Source organism: Conger conger, chromosome 8 (assembly GCF_963514075.1).
Source record: "Conger conger chromosome 8, fConCon1.1, whole genome shotgun sequence".
NCBI lineage: Eukaryota > Metazoa > Chordata > Actinopteri > Anguilliformes > Congridae > Conger > Conger conger.
Genome location: NC_083767.1, coordinates 22992042 through 23009975, shown reverse-complemented (window position 1 = coordinate 23009975; position 17934 = coordinate 22992042). Strand labels below are relative to the sequence as shown.

Below are 17934 nucleotides of genomic sequence, written 5' to 3'. Positions count from 1 at the left end.
TGAACAGAAACAGTTGCATATAATACTGTAGGGTTTTGGTTTAAACATTTAAGACAGTAATATGAGAGTAGAAAACTATATGTAACATTTCTATTTCTAAAAGCATTTAATCAAAACTGAACTTAAAAGGTGTTGCTATACCTAAGCCATGGACATTACATGGATGTCTTTGAGACAGACCTCGATATAGAATCCTAAGTAAATTCCACCAAGGCAGAGAATAACTACATGTAACATTTCTATTTCTATTTCTAAAAGCATTGCATCAAAATTCGAATTAGATTAAAAAATATATATATATGTATATATATATATATATATATATATATATATATATATATATATATATATATATATAAATGTACTCTGTAAATGGTGGTGAAGCTCATACATGCATGGTGTAGTTGTGTATAGAGAGCGCTAATATCCAGTTTAAGCAGACACATTTATGAAACACCTCAAGAACCTATTTTGTATTGGTCACGACTGATGGATTTTTTCGAATAAATGTTTTACTCTAAATGCTTGGCCTTTACTCAAGTTGCGTTTCTGAACGGTTACAGGAAGTGTTGAACAGTGTTGGCCCACTTGAAGTGTAGCCTTTTACTTTATTTCTAAGAATAAAATTCTACAACAGAAGCCTAATAAGAAATAAAGGCCTGCCTCGAATACAAGCCTGCACCAAATAAAGGCCTGTGCTTTGTGCAGCCTAAGTAAATAAAAGACCCCGGCCACAATTTGAGGATTTACGGTATGCAGTTTTCAACGCAGCCAGTGATTCTAATCTGGTGGAATCTGGTTGATATTGGTTGATAATGAATCAGGTTCAGGTGCCATGGCAGGTTCAAGACTGGATCTCTCTCCTTGTGGAGGTGATGTCTGTGACACGGAAGGACCTTGAACCTTAGATCTGCCCATTCTGATCTTCCTGATAATATAGATGGTAAACATAATGATATCCAGCAAGATGAGCATCCCAATTAACAGTAGTTTCACCAGCAGGCATGTGGACACAACTGGGGACAGGAAAAAAAACTTGTTTATACACTGTTAGATAACTGGGTTAACAGGGTCTTAAACTACACTAAGATGTCATGATTTTGGATACACAATGTTCGAAACTTAAGAATCAGAGCATACAATGAAGTCCTGAAGTATTTAGACAGTGACACAATTTGAAACGGCTGTAATTCCTCCATATTTCACTCCATATGGATAAAAATACATTCAAAATAAAGCTTTAACTTCAGGGTATTTTGATCCATATGACGTGAACCGCATAGAAATTACAGTCCTTTGTCACTGTCTAAATACTTATGGACTTCACTGAATGAAATACAGGGTGTGTAGCTCACCAGACTCTGTCACCAGCAGAGTGATGCTGGTGTTCCGCTCTCCATAGTGGTTCTGTGCCACGCACCAGTACAGTCCCCCATCTTCCTTTAGCGCCAAAGGAATGTACAGACGATCAGTGCTGTTCGGCTCTGTAATGTCTCCCCTCAGCCACTGCACTTTTGGGCTGGGGTTCCCGTTAGCAGCACAGCTCAAATTCACAGTGGACCCCACTGCTACATTCATAAAGCCGTTAGCCACAAAACCTGAGGGCGACATCACGCTCACTGCACTGGGTCCATCTGGAGAGGTGGAGAAAGTGTGTTTAAGTGTTTGTTACAAAACACATGTTTTAGTCATACCTCAGAGGTTTAGTGCCTTAGCACTAGTGCCTTCAGGTCACTACAATTATATCACTGCTTTATTTCACACAGACTCGACCTGATACTGTGATGTGATGTATGAACATGACAAACTACACCTCCCATGATGCCTTGGGCATTGATTTGTTACCATGTCACTGTTAGTTCTGCTCGTGAGTAGTCCTGGTCCTTGAGGGCTGCAGAGGGTTTGTTCAGAGTAAAATGTTCAGTTTTAAATCAACTCTTATAGAGTAAATATGGTCCCTATTAGACTCATTACATTACATTATAGTTATTTAGCAGACACTCTTATCCAGAGCGACGTACAATAGTGCAAATCAGAACCAGACTCATATGTTCAACTAAGATATTAGTCAAAATACAATTGTAGATATATTGAACTTGGGGCGGCACGGATGGTACAGTGGGTAGCACTGCCGCCTCACAGCAAGGAGGTCCTGGGTTCGAATCCCCGTCGGCCGGGGCCTCTCTGTGCGGAGTTTGCATGTTCTCCCCGTGTCTGCGTGGGTTTCCTCCAGGTACTCCGGTTTCCTCCCACAGTCCAAAGACATGCAGGTTAGGCCGATTGGAGAGTCTAAATTGCCCGTAGGCATGAGTGTGTGAGTGTGTGAGTGTGTGAGTGAATGGTGCATGTGCCCTGCGATGGACTGGCGACCTGTCCAGGGTGTATTCCTGCCTTTCGCCCAATGTATGCTGGGATAGGCTCCAGCCTCCCTGCTACCCTGATTAGGATAAGCGGGTTCAGATAATGGATGGATGGATGGATATATTGAACTTGAGTTATGCCAAAACTAGAGTTATCTTGAACTTGAGTTACGACTAGTCATAATTTAAATGTTGAATTTAATTCAATGTTAGACCTGAACACTGGACATTTTTACTGTGAAGTAAACTAACATTTCTAGAAGCAAAACTAATTCAGTAAAACAACTGAATCATTAATCGTATCGTGGAGTGCCTGGCTGAAGCAAAATGACAGCATGGCACTCTAGGGCCAGACTTTAACAGCCCAGCAGACATTTTGGCTCTCGAGAGAAGGACAGAATGCATTAAGAAATAAATGGGTTCTGAAAGGGTTCTATGGCTCCATAATGGGAACCCTTTTGATTTGTTATTGAACAAAATCATCTATGGTATGTTAGGTGTGAAAAGTGTGAAAGATATGGGAACTTCCAGTCACAAGTGGGGGAAAGAGGAACCAATATATAAATACCCAAAACTAGTGAATGTTAGTTTGTTAGTTAGACAAACATATTATTGTGTTAATACAATTAATACTGTACAAATTATATGTTAGTTGGGATTAGTATGTTAGTGCTATCTACAAACATGAAATGGACAGAAAGCAGGAAGTAAGAAAAAGCGAGACTGAGAAGGAATCGTGGAAAATCGGAAAATTCCGAAACCACCCAAATAGTGAATCACGCAGAGAGGGAAGTGACTTGGGCTCAGAAAACATCACCGGGGAAGATGAGTGAAAAGACTAATGAATGTAAACAGAAAAACCAGACATGAATATGAAAAATAATAAATTAACAGGAATAACAAAATAAACAAACAGACAAAAGTGTTTGAATAACCATGCTTTTCAGATTTCTCACAAGAACCTATGATTTAAAGTTCCATTACACTGTTTTAGTCAGTGAATTGCATTTGCAGTTTCATCAGAATGTACACTGCCGTTCAAAAGTTTGAAGAAACGCGTTTTAACAGGTACCCATGGGGAGGAGGAGCAGGGAGGGTGGGTGGAAAAAGGGAAAAACAGAGCACAAAGGAACAGGAATAATGATGGCAGCAGCGAGGGGAACTGGGCAGTACAGCAGAGGGTGAGGCTTGAGCGGACGGTAACGGGGGTCTCGGAGGGGAATTCGGGTCTCGGAGGGGAGCACGGTCTCAGAGGGGAGCCCAAGTCAGCGCAAGGGAACCTGAGACTGGGCCAGAGCCTGGCGAGTAGCCATGGCATTGGCCAGATGGGGCGCAGGGGCCAGACCCAGGTCCTGGAGCTCGGGGGCGATAGTGGAGAGCAGGTGCAGATTCAAATACATTTCTGGGCTTGATTGATCTTAATCCAACCAAGTTGATCAGAAGGCGGGAATGGCACCTTTTGACAGTATTTCATAGGTTGTATATCACACAAGCAAACAATGTGAACAGAGGGAACAGCAGTGTGTATTTAGAGAGTGAATATTTACTCACAGCGAACATTGAGGGTGATGTTAGCTGTGCACGGCTCGGTCCAGCTTGGGTGAGAAACCTGACAGAAACACTCAGCAATGTGATCTGCTTCCGTAGGAGTGAACCTGTACTGACTGCGCAGAGAGAAAATGCCATCGCTCTCCACAATGATGTCATTGGCGATGCTGCTGGTTGGCACCGAGAGGTTTCTGTGGAACCACAACACCGATGGATTCCCAGGGTTGAACTGGGAGGCTGTGCAGAGCAGGATGGACTCATTTCCAGAAACCAGCAATGAGAGGGGCTTCATGTCCATAGAAACGGGTTCCACTGGAATAAGGAATAAGGGATTATCAAAATGGAATTCAATGACAGGATAAATACTGCCAATACTCTGTTAATCCTATAAACTATTTCACATGAAAACGTTCTACATAAATGAAAATATTGTATTGCATTGTGCTGTCACACTAAAATGTCACAGGTCTGTGATAAATCACTTGACATAACTAAACTAAAGTGGAGCCTCGAATTTGAGTTACGACTAGTCATGATTTAAATAGAGATACTATCTGGAATTCACCTTTACATAGTCAAAATTGTAGATATCTTTAATTGGAGGTTCCATACGACTTAATGTAAAAGCGTCAATCTTATAAGTCAAAATGCAATTAGAGATATCTTAAATTTGCATTTTGACTAGTGAAAATGCACTTGCAGATATCTTGAATTATTGCTCTTAAGTTCCTAGTGAAATTATAATTGCAGATATCTTGAATTCAAACTGCTCACATTGTACAGTAATTTAGTTCTAAAACACAATTCTGGATAGTCGGGTGAAGCTATTCATTTTTAAAACAGCATTTAAAATCATTCGCTTGCTTCTCACTTCCATCCAACAGTTAATTTTGTCCCGGTCCTTTTTTATTTCCTTGTATACTACTCTCTAGCAACAGCAATAAGCTCACTCCCTTATCTAATTGTGATATTATCAAGTGATATTATCTACAGTACTTCATAAATGTTTTGTTTGTGATATTAACAAGTTTGCTATATTTGTGACAGATTCATTATATGCATATACTGTTAAGATATTATTCCAGTATTTCTTTTCCACATTTCTCAGGCCCTCATATTAACACTGAAAATAAATATTTACACAATTTTGGCGCATCCATTTTAGGTTTTTGACAACAATGTTGGTTTGCTTAGTGGATTTGATTACATGTTCCTAAAAACAGGGATTTGAAAATTAACTCGTGAAAATGAACTGGGGAAATAATCTAACAAATCTAATCTAACTCTTTTGCTTCCTTCTGGTCTTAATATCTCCAGTTGGAGAAAAGTCAGAAACATGGTATGGTCTAAGCTATTGAGCTCAATCTAAAATAGTGTGAGGGTCAAAATGAAACACCAAAGCCCAGAGCAGTGCCAGCAAGGGACTTAAATAGCTCTACACGCAGCTGACCAATCGGCCATGATTACACCAGCATTCCACATCCGGAAGGTAATTTCTCATGCTGAACGTGGGTGGCACGCCCTCTCGTGGTCTAGCGAGGTAAAACCTAGAATTTCCAAAAGTAGGCTGTGGAAACCAAGACTAGTAGTACTTTGCTTTCAAAGCCTTCTCCTGTTAACTCTTTCAGTCTCAAGAGTGCCATATGGCACTCTCAACCATATACCTTTTCAATCAATCAAAACAACTGCTACTCTTTTCAGCTTATTAAAACCCTGCTAAATTTTCTTAACTTTCTCAATTTTCTCAACCAAATCAAAATATCTAGGGATTTTGGTGGAGCCACTTCATTTTATGCTTGGGACTGAAAAGGTTTACATTTACAAGGAGACATTTATTTATTTATTTTAGTTTCTTTGGTAATAGTTTGGTAATAGTGAACTACAGATGCAGGTCATTCTTTCGGTATTACATAGAAGTAAACTGGGAGCTAAATACTCAAATGTCCCCTGGTGTTGAAAGCTTAAGAGTGATTGACTCAAGGGATGAAGTGCCTGCCTGAATCCAAATCGTTGAGATGCTACGGTTGTCTAGGACAGGGGTTGAGTGGATCTGGAACTGGGGCTGATAGACCCTGCTGCCACCGAGGAACAGCAACGACTAGCCCTGCACGTGAATGAGACTTGGGTCAAATACGTAATTGTTTTGGATTCAAATACTTTTCTAAGGTTTACTGAGCTTGTCTGGTGAACTTGAACCTACAAAATACAAAAAGTGCAAACCCCAAACTGGTCCTCTTGGTTGTCTCAGAAAAGTGCACCAGGCACAGAAAAGTATTTGAATCCGAAACAATTACTGTATTTGATCCAGATCTGGGCGGCACGGATGGCGCAGTGGGTAGCACTGCCGCCTCACAGCAAGGAGGTCCTGGGTTCGAATCCCCGTCGGCCGGGGCCTCTCTGTGCGGAGTTTGCATGTTCTCCCCGTGTCTGCGTGGGTTTCCTCCGGGTACTCCGGTTTCCTCCCACAGTCCAAAAACATGCAGGTTAGGCTGATTGGAGAGTCTAAATTGCCCGTAGGCATGAGTGTGTGAGTGAATGGTGCGTGTGCCCTGCGATGGACTGGCGACCTGTCCAGGGTGTATTCCTGCCTTTCGCCCAATATATGCTGGGATAGGCTCCAGCCCCCCTGCGACCCTGATCAGGATAAGCGGGTTCAGATAATGGATGGATGGATGGATGATCCAGATCTGTTCTGAACTGCATACATCTTAGACCGGAGGTCCCAAAGCAGAAGGAAGTGAGATCACTCACAGCTGACGTTAAGCATGGCGCTAGCTTCCCACTGCTGCTTCCAGGCTGGGTGAGAGACCTGGCAGAGACACACTCCGGTGTGGTCCACCCCAGTGGGAATGAACCTGTACACAGTGTGCAGGTAGAAAGTGCCATTGCTCTCTTGGATGATGTTAGTGGAAATGTCGCTTGGTGGCACTGGGAGGCCTCTGTGGAACCAGAACACAGAGGGGTTCCCGGGGTAGAACCCAGAGGCCATGCACAGAACCATGGTGTCACGTCCAGAAACCAGGAGAGGGACCGCCCTGATTTCTATTGAAGAGGGATCGACTAGAAAAAAGGGGGTTAAATAAGACAAAACTGAATAAATGACAAAAGCACAGATTTGAGCATACCATTGTAACTGCATGTTCATAAGCCTGGCTTCAGTTTTTTAAAGAATTTCAATTTCAATTTCTACGTTAATTTTTTTTTTTAAAGTACCTTAACATTTGGCATCCAAAATCATGAGCTTGCAATCACACCCTGCATTTTGAATATTAACCCTAGATTGCACAACATATTGAATACCCCTAGAACCCAGGACATAGGTCAAAATAAACCTGTATTCATGTCCTACGGAATTTAATGCATAGCTGAGGGTCTCTTTGTTACCTATTTCTTAATTAATTTATCAGGGATTTAGACACAGGAAGTGAAACGCAGGTGAAATGAATAACATAGAATGAATGACCTGACAGAGTGACTACGGTGTGCACAGAGGGAAACACTAGGTACTTGGATGGAGACTAGATATCGAAAAACACAGAACCTGAAAGGAACCTCTATGGGTGACACCCGGTGCCCCTCGTGTCCATTTCAAAGGGGGTGAGAACACGGGTGATGGTGAAGGGGCCAATGAATCTGAGGGTAAGCTTGGGGAAAGTGGATCGGAGGGGAATGTCCCTGGAGGACAACCAGACCTTCTGGCTGACAGTGTACCGGGCAGGTGGGGGGGGGGCACCGAATAAGGAGCTGAGCCGCCAGTACCTCCACGTCCTTCTCATCCTCAGGGAACATTGGGGGCCGTGCAGGTGGAAAACGTGAAGGACGAGAAGTTCGGCAGTCTCCTTGGAGGAAGGGAGCCTGGGTAGGGCGATGAAGCGTCCATATTTGGAGAACCAGTCTACCACTGTCAGGACAATGGATATTCCCTTAGCGATGGGTAGACCAGTAATGAAGTCCAGGGCCACGTGGGACCAAGGGAGACAGGAAATGGACAGTGGTTGGAGGAGTCCCTGCTGGTTGCTGGACTTCCCCCCCGGAGCATTCAGGACAGGCTGCCGGATGCAAAGCTGACTTACGTTTTACACACTAGAGTCAGGCTGCGCCAAGCACAAGCGCCCCAAGGAGGAGCTGGCTTTTTAGTGGCAGCTGAAAATACAGTGGGCTGCAGAATTATTGGCCCACTTGATAAATATGCAAACAAGAGAATAAAGCAACATGTGTAAAGTAGTGTAGTTTATTAATGATTCAACGGAATCAACCAAAGTCTTAATTTTTTCCAATAAAAATATATATATTGGTGTTCCTGACATCCCTCAACCTCATCTGTGTTTCAAGTTATTGGACATTTATGTACTTTTATTTAATCTGGTTTTCTGTTTAAAACCATTGTTTCTACAAACCGGTATCAGCCAGCGGCAGATGGGTTCCCCTACTGAGTCTGCTCAAGGTTTCTTCCTGTTTCCAGGGAGTTTTTCCTTGCCACTGTTGCCCTAGGCGTACTCTTGGGGCCTGGTTTCTAATTCTGTAAAGCTGCTTTGCGACAAAGGCCCTTTGTAAAAAGCACTATACAAAGAAAATTTTATTGAATTGAGTTGAATTGAATATTTCCGCAAAAATCAGGTAGCAGGTTTCACAAATATTGGCAGCAAAGACGACAGCCATGAATCTTTTCTTTTAAACTGTGATAACATTAAAGAACACATTTGGAGGAATTGAATTGATATTCTTGGGTTTGTGTCAGGATGTGATGTGTGCGTTTTTCGTTGTCTAGTCTGTTGTTTCAGTGCTTAGTGTTTTGTTTGTGTTTTGTTACCCTCTGTGCACACCGTCATCTGTCTGTCAGTTCAGTTCACTTCATTCATTTGTTTCATTTGTGTTTCACTTCCTAATTGTTTCCCACACCTGATTGCCATTCCCTCTTGTTACCTGTGTTATCAAAACCCCTTTGTTTGTCTAGTTTGTCGCCAGATTGTTATGTGTCTGACCATACTCTCCAGCGTTTATTTGATTGATACCCGTTACAACATGTTTTGTTTTCGACTTCCGCATTTAGCTTTTCCCATCTGTCTAGTTTTGAACCATAGTTATTGACCTGTTTTTGTTTTTCGGGTTTGTTCTTTGCAATCTGTTTTTGTCTGCTCCGCCTTCTCATTACCGAACCTTCACCTGTGTCTACGACTTCGTTTTTGATTACCCTTGATATATCTGTTTGCTGGAGTATTGACCCATTGCCTGGACACTTAACAACAAACTGCCTACTTCTTGCTATTCCCGTTTGCTGTCGAACCCCGTCTGTCTGACCTGCCAAATCGCTAACGTCATCTCACCCCTCATTGGCCCCCACTGGCTTCTTATTGCTGCACGCATCCACTTCAAGGCCCTAGTGTTGGCATTTCAGGCTGCTAAGGGGACTGCCCCACCTTACATCCAATCCTTAATCACTCCCTACTCCCCAGCTAGACCACTCCGGTCTGCCAGCTCTGGTCGCCTTATGGTTCCCTCACTACGAGCACCTGGCAGTCGAGCTGCATGTTCTCGCCTGTTTTCTGTTCTGGTTCCTCAGTGGTGGAATGACTTGCCTACCACTGTCAGGACAGCAGAATCCCCCCCCCCATATTTCGATGCAGACTAAAAACAAACCTTCTGAAACCCCATAAAAAATAAAATTTGCACTTACGATGACTGTCTTCTTGTTTAGAAAAGCCCTTCATGCATATTTTACTAGTTATGGATTTGATGTTTTAGCCTGTCGAAGAACCTATGCGCTTTGGATTGAAAGTGTCCGCCAAATGACTAAAATGTAAATGTAAACTGAACTGGATTTCTGCGACTGGGTCCTGTTGTTCTGCATACCTGATAGGGTTTGCACTTATTGAGCCCCCCTCTCCAGATCAGACCACAGGTGTTTGATGGGATTTAAGTCTGGAGACTGAGATGGCCATTGCAGAATACGGATGTTGTTTTTACTTAATCATTTCTGTATGGATTTTGTTTGACTAAGTCTCAGCTTCCTACAGTAGCAGAGACAACCAGATGTCATAGTCTGTTGACGCTTGATTTAACACTGAATATTTGAATATTCATGTGCCTAATTCTTCACTTTTGCAATGGTTTAACAATTGGCCAATGGCGTGACACTGACCTGCTTTTATACCAATTCTCATAAGGTTTTGTGATATCTCTGACATCGGGGCTTAGGGTGACAGTTAAAGAGTCGTTTCAACAATGCATATGTAAAACATACTGTAAACATGCTTAACTTATGAAGAATAACCTTCATCATCATAAACCTTATCTACAGGGTCTGACGAGCCATGTTCATCAACCTATGGTTTAGTTGAGCCATTTTACATTCACAGCCCAACTCTTCTCCCTTTTTCTCAAAGACCCAACAATTATTTTCTTTTTTGTGGAATGTTTTTACAATGTGATTTAAATCATTCACACATTTTACATTTCACCATTTTTATTGTGTGTAATATGTTGTTTATACATTGGGTTTTTTAAGATTAAGATTGCTTACCTGGAGACGCAGTGCAGATTTATATGAATTTACTGATGTGCAATATTACTGTAAATAAATAGATTTGGGAGATCCGTGTATAATCACATAAAATATTTTCTTACCGTGCAGTGAAAGGTTTGTTCCGGCGCCTCTAACTTCTATGATTCCCTCAGCAAGTGGGATTACCACTTCACAGTGGTAAACATTCTCATCCTTAACAGTTGGGTTAATGGTAAGAGAAAGTTTGCAGGACACAGTGTCTTCATAGATACTATCGCATTTCACATCCACAACATAATCTACGATATGATTGCTTTTTGTATAGAATTTTGCAAACATCATTTCAGAAATATAAGAATCACCCGTATAGTTGAATTCACATGCAAGATTGAGAGGAAGTCCAATCTCACTTTCCATGTGTGGGGGTTGATACACATTCAAAAGAGTGAAATCTGGAACCAAAGATGAAACAGTTTGATTAGGTTAGAAACTATACAGACTTGCACAGTTTACCACATTACACAATAGGACAATGTGAGACCATGTACAGTAGAAACAGAGATTATATCCCTTCAGGAATAGGGTTGTTTGGAAACATTTGTAACTACAAATGCATTTATTTTACACTGTATTAATCTATCTCAAACTGAAATATCTTTTCAAAAATTTTTATCAGACAATAACCATCATGTAGTTTTAAAAGTCATTTAAAATGAGTGCTCAAACTGGTTGTACAGTTCCACTGTATATACTGTAGATGGCGGTAGTCGACCACAATCAGTCCCTGAATAGCCTGAGGTCAGTGACATCTGGAAGGCAGAACTAGAGAACTAACAGTGGCAGACTAGCAAGCTACAGTGGGGTGCAAAATATTGGGCACCCCTGGTTTAAATGTCTGTTCCAATTAATCTGTACGTGACCAAATGCAAACCTGATCTCTAAATGTTTATTTATTTCAAGTTGTTTTTATTGAGCTTTCATTAAGGAAAAGTAAATAAAAAACAAACAAACAAAAGATAGCAGGAGAACACCATTGCATACCTACCATATAGTATGGATATACATCTTGGACTTAACATATGTAAAACTTATATTAGGATTTACAGCAGGATGGACAAATATCAGAAAGGCAGGTAAAGCAATCGACAGGGATGAATGTGGATCGGATTCCCATTGATGGGAGATGGGAGATGTCCATCCAAGAAGTATAAGCCGACAGGCTAGTAGTGTTGATAATGCTATTAGGTCTGGATACCTCACTGTAGCTAGGAAGAACCCCAAATGTTGCTATAATTGGATCTGGGCCAATCTTTTTTTAAAATATGTATGAGAATGTGTTAAAAATATGTGACCAAAATGTGTGCAATTTTGGGTACATCCATAACATATGGCCTAAAGTAACAGGAGCCTGACAACGTGTCACAGTTTGAATCTGAACCAGGATACATCTGAGCCAGTTTGGCTTTACAGTAATGTAAGTAAAGTACTTTGAACTGTCTGTGTCTAACACAAATTGAGGATTTATATATTCTTCTGATACAAACTGCACAATTTTTCCAATTAAGATAGCCGTTAATCTGGGAGTTAAATTTGGAGTGAAAGACCTGTGACATACAACCTCTTTGCAATCTGGAGACATCTGACGTGCACAAATGTGCAAATGTGAAATATAACATCTGCCTTCTCATCAGATGAGAAAACATATCACTTCTCTTAACAGAGTGGTTTAGTCCCCTCACATTCCAGCTTAGAAATTTTGTTGCTGTCCTACTCATCCCATCTGTGTAAGTCATGACTGGGAAACGGGGATTGTGGGATGTCAAGACAAATTCACCTGATAGTAGATCCACATCTCTAACCCTGGAGTAAGGAGGGGATACGGGAGAAAGAGAGAAAAACAATACAAGAAACAACCACGTTTTCTGAGAGTTCAATAAATGTCTCTTCCCTGTAGGGTTGCCACACGTTCTGGTTTTCCCGGGATTGTTCTCTTTTTTGAGCTACTGCCCCGGAAAATGACTATTCTTTCCCGGGACACAAATTGTCCTGTTTTTTTTTCTACTGCTATTCTGCTTTTTCCTCTTTACGTTTGGACATCCAATCCCGTGTCTATAAACAGGTAAAAATGCGTAAAACACAGTGACGATTGGCCATATGCTTCTTTTTACTTGGTAGCAGAAATACAAAAGTTTAACTTATCACCTAGCAGCTGCTGCGCGGGCTGTCAGTCTGGCGCTTGCATTCACGTCAACGACCCCAGCGTGGGAAAGTTCAGCTAGCTACTAGCCTAGAGGTAACCGCCTAATACTTCTGATTTATTTTTTTGGTAAATAAACGCACCCTTGAGTGCTTAAAACTGCAACGGTCTTGTGTCTCACTCTAAATTATATGCACAGATCCCTGATTCCCCCTCTGGTTGCCACAGAGTGCATCTACGTCAGGACAAATAGAGGTAAGAGGCAATAGGGAGTCATACAACTGTTAACATATAGTATATTTCCAAATATGGTTTAACACCCCGCGTCGCGCGTCAAATCTCCCTGTTTTTCAGAAATCAAATGTGGCAACTTCCCTCTCAGTCAGTACCATAGACTAGGCTCATATAGGCCTAGGCCCACTTCTTACCGCGTTAGCCGCGGCAATTCTAGAGTAAAAGAAGGCGTGCGTGTCCGATTTCAGTGTGAATTATGAGCCTGTGGAAAGTTCCTTTACAAAGGCTTCCGCTTTGGTCGGGTCGGTGAAGCTTCTCTGCACTCGTGTTGCAATTTTCACCTTGGCCGGGTGTCACATTCCGTATTTGACACCCTCACACAGGCGTAATTGTTGCCTCACTTGCTTGAATGCAGCCCTCTGTCGGGCTACCGCTTGTGTGTAATCAGGAAATACTCAAATTCTGTCCCCTTGTTCAGAGATCAGATCTCGTGGTGCAGACTTTACGTAGGATTGCTTCTTTTTCTTGAAAGTAGTGACATCTAATCATAAACACCCTTGGCTGCTGTCCTTCATCTGGGACTTGTTGGTATGGTGCGCTCTGTCAAGGATGGGTGGTTTTTCTAGGTTCAATACTTTCTGCTGCAGCCCAGCCATGAATGTTGTTTGGCGATTTCCCTCCTCGCGTCTTTCTTTAACGCCAAAAATTCTCTGTGATCGTGCCTCACTCTTTGCCTTAAGACGCACGGTTTCTTTTCTCAGCTGGGACACCTGTTGTTCTAATTTAGTGATGGCGTCTGAGTGATTGTCAGCAGCTCTCTCTAGGCTAGCTGTGCGCTCTTCCAGAGCGTTAGCCCTTGCGTTAACATTGTAAGTGGCCGCTTTCATCTCCCCTCTTAAAATGTCAATTTTCTTACGTAAATCAGTGTTTTGTGTCTCTGCTTTCTCGTCAATTTTAGCAGCCAGTTTTTAATGATGTGATTGCCTGGAGTATAGCTGATTGTCCTTGGTCCACGCCCTCTGTATGTTCAGTTGCTTCAGAGCTAGCGTTAGCATTCTTCCTCAGATCTGGCATTTTCTAAATACCTAATCCAAAATTAAATAAAAATGAGAAAAAAATTCTCACAATTTAAAATTGCACACTTTGCTTAGATAGTCGTAAAATTCTTGTTATAGGCGTATGAGTTGGACTTTATATGGGAGAGCTCAGTAGAGACCGTCTACATCGCTCCAACTGTCAACCGGAAGTGGTTAACCACAAAAGATTTCTACTAATATAAAGCAAGATTGCTTTTCATTTTAATTTCTTACAGTTTATTCAAGTGCATCTAAAAAAATTTAATATTGTGGAAAAGTTCATTTTGTTCCATAATTTATTTCAAAGAGTGAAACTTTCCTATATTCTAGATTCATTACACATAAAGTTAAATATTTCAAGCCTTTTTTTGTTTGTTTTAATCTTGATGATTACGGTTTACAGCTCATGAAAATCAAAAATCCAGTATCTCAAAATATTAGAATTACATAGGACCAATCAAAAAGGAATTATAATACAGAAATGTCGATCTTCTGAAAAGTATGTTCATTTATTTCATGAGCTGTAAGGTGTAGTCATCAAGATTAAAACAAAAAAAGACTTGAAATATTTCTGTAATGTTTCTGTATCTGTTCTTGTTATTTATTCATTTTTCATACGTCCTTGGTTATTGTTTTCCATTACAGTTCTCATTTGTCATCCCCTGTTATGTCTGCGTCGGAATGTTTACCAGCCTAGTCACTCCCCTGTCTTCGTGTCCCACTATTCGGGTGTTTACGGTAGTTTCGGTTTTCAAACATTCCTTCCAAACTCGTGATTCTTACTTCCTGCTTCTTTTGGTAGTTAAATGTTGTAAAGCACTATTCTTACTAACTACTACTAATCTAGATATTGTACAGTATTAATCCGATTAATACACTTACTGTCTGTCTAACTAACTAACTAACTAACTGTCACTTTTATTGGGTAGTTTCACGTAACTAATTCACTAACGCAATCTCTTAGTGTTTCTGCACTGTTCTATAACTCCGCCTCCCTATGCTCTCCCTGATTACTTGCTTAGTTTCAGCGAAGTGTTCGCACCTGTCTCTGACCATCACTACGTCAATCTATGCAAATGTATACTCCCTAATCCGGAGCCGTATGTTTTACATGTTTGGTTACCACTTCGCGTTTTCGTCTCCCTCCCGTTATTATGTTATTACCCTATTATGTTACCCTATTATTAGATTTGCATAGGCTATGTGCTGCCTATAAATTAGTGCCTTTAGTAGACTTCAAAACATTTTTGCTGGAACTAACTACTACTACTAACTACTAACTACTAACTACTTGAAGGTGGTTGCCTACTATACTATTTGCAGTTTTACAAGCTTTTAACGCACACCTTCCAGCCATTCACCCAGTCCACGGCGTAACATTATAGTTGTATTTGTGCAGAAATCAACTTCAGATGCTTAAAATTCGCCCATGGTTCCAAGGTAAGTGGGGTGGATTTCCGATAATGTTGGATCTTCGGATTAACGAGTGTGTTAACCAGGTTCTTAAACAAATAACGTTCTCTCATTCCTGAACACAATTGTTAGATTCCTAAGAGGAACTTAACAACGAATTTAACGAACATGCACGTTCCTGCTAAAGGCATTAATAGTTGATCAATCTATGTGGAATTTCACGCAACAAAAGTGTTTTATTCCGAATGTGTGTCTGAACTAAATAGCCCATAAGAGCCACTAAATAAAAAAACAATATTAAAGGTAGGCTACAATAAGTAATTTCCGACTGACAAACGACATCATGTACTGCTTTGGAAAGACTGACAAACAAGACAGAGTCTGCCGTCTTTTCGTAGTGTTCCACTGAGAAAATGTTCGCCGAGCAGGTGGCTTTATGAAATGTTGACTTTAGTGCACTGCACAACACTATTTATATGTTTTGTCTTTTTGAAGTTTTCACTTTAGATAAACAACTATATTATGACTGAGCAAGCAACTTATGGAATTAGCTGGCTTTGTAACTGAGATATGATAGTGTACCACTAACGATGCAACTGCAACTTACTGTTTTATGATACAAATAAAGGTTTAGCTAAACACGCATGATTGAACACGTAAAGAGATAAAAGGAACATGTAGCTGCCCAAATTTCACTCCAGACAAGTGATGCCGGAATTGCTTATTATCCAAGCGAATAATGCATATCTAGTCATAAAACGATACCAGTTTGTTATCGGTTGCAACAAGCAAATTAGCTATTAGTTAGCTTGTCAAATTTAGAGAAAATTATGATCAACGATGTTGAAATAGAAAGAATTTATGAAAACTAAGTTGGAAACCACACATAAATCATGTAAAAACAAAAATGTCTAGATCCATTGCAATATTATTTACAACTAAAGATATCTTGAATCAGAACTCATTATATATATTGTATTGTTCTCTAATAGTTCCATACATTACCTGTGTAGAGGTATGGGGAAACACACAGAAGACCAACACTAATCCAGTTTTCATGCTACAGAAGTGAGCTATAAAGTTAGAAATAAAATAATTTGTTGTTTAGTTCATAATATATTATTATGAATTTACCAACAAATTATTTATTAACTCTTATGCATAAGCATTCTGTGATCTAGTTGCTCTTAAAACTGCACAGATAATGTACAAAGCACAAAATAATATGCTTCCTAACTGTATTCAGTGGCTGTTTGAAATTAGAGAGAGCCAGTATGAATTTAGGGGAGCAGGTATGTTTAAAAAAACAAGGGTGAGGACAAATATAAAGAACAGATGTATATCTGTGAAAGAGGTTAAGTTGTGGAATATTTGTCACAAGGAATTAAAAATGTGTAGTACACTGCAAATAAAAAAAAGGTCTGATTATTATTGTGTATGAAACGTTTTTAACTTTATTTTTGGTTTCTATTATGTTTTGCTTTTGTTTAGACCAAACCTAGTAGTAATAGGGTTCAATATATTAATATATTATGTAAAAAGGGTGTGTGTAATAAGCTAAAGCTTCAGCCTTCACCTTTTCGGTCAACATTGTTATTCATAATTTTTATGTGCATTCATTCTGTAAAAATTGTTAACAAAGACCAAAATAAATAGCTATTACTACTACTACTACTACTACATTATCTTGTTTGTTTTAGTCCACTGTCATTCCAAGTCATAGGCTATTCAGAAAAGGTTTTTATGGGTAGGTTACGCAATTACGCTTATTTTAACGAAGACAAACCAAAAGAAAAAGAAATCCACAGCTACGCGCTCATTTACATAGGTTTGATTTGGGAAATGTCTCCATTTTAGCTCTGTTGCCCTATATGTGTAGTTAGTAATATGTAGTAATATGTTAGTAATTATGTTGTAACAACACTCCTAATTATCATCACTGAATAACAAGGTACATGGTATATTGAGACATACTGTATATCTTGGAAAAGCTGTGCCTCAGAAACAGCTTTCAAGGAATACTATCATGATGTTACTGTTGATTTGCATTGTTGATCGACTGATTGATTGATTGAGCTGTACGGCCAAATATAAGGTCATTTTCTTTTCTATGGGTAGTGCTAGATAGACAGTTGACAGAGCATTAATGAGCACAGAAAATCTAAACATTACTGTACTTACTTGCAGCCTTGGTTCCTCCAAGAAGGAAAGAAGCACATCCCATGTAGAGAAGCAACAGGAGAATTGAGCTAAGCTCACTCATTGTGTCTCTTCTGGTGTCCGAGTCTCTGTTATCTGAAAGTGCACTGCGATGAGAGAGAAACAGGATGTGGGTCCTACTTACTGACAAAAGTTCAGTGGTCTGGGCGTTCTGAGCTGTTTTTGTCTTATACACCCACACACACTCACACGAATCTCCTTAATCTGCCACTTGCTCCTCTAAACAGAAGCGGATCCAAGAAACAAAAATAGGGAAGGTTCTCAGGAATTAACCAACCCAAAGGAAAACAATTTTCTAATTTCTAACTGAATGCTTTTCAAGACTAAGAGCAATTCAATCTTACAACAACTCTATCTGTCTGTCTACCTCAATCCCTCGCAGCT

The 17934-nt window shown here is 40.3% G+C and overlaps 1 protein-coding gene across 1 annotated transcript; it reads right to left on the bottom strand.

Annotated features, from left to right (window-relative positions):
- Positions 1–373: 373 nt before the first annotated feature.
- LOC133135775 (myelin-associated glycoprotein-like) lies at positions 374–17635 on the bottom strand. Its single transcript, XM_061253049.1, has 7 exons — positions 17512–17635; positions 10773–10862; positions 10533–10623; positions 6660–6968; positions 3912–4220; positions 1356–1634; positions 374–1016 (listed from the first exon to the last, which is right to left on the bottom strand). Exons 2-7 carry the CDS (start codon positions 10845–10847, stop codon positions 781–783), a joined length of 1299 nt encoding a protein of 432 aa, XP_061109033.1. The 5' UTR covers positions 10848–10862; positions 17512–17635; the 3' UTR covers positions 374–780.
- Between the last annotated feature and the right edge of the window lie 299 nt (positions 17636–17934).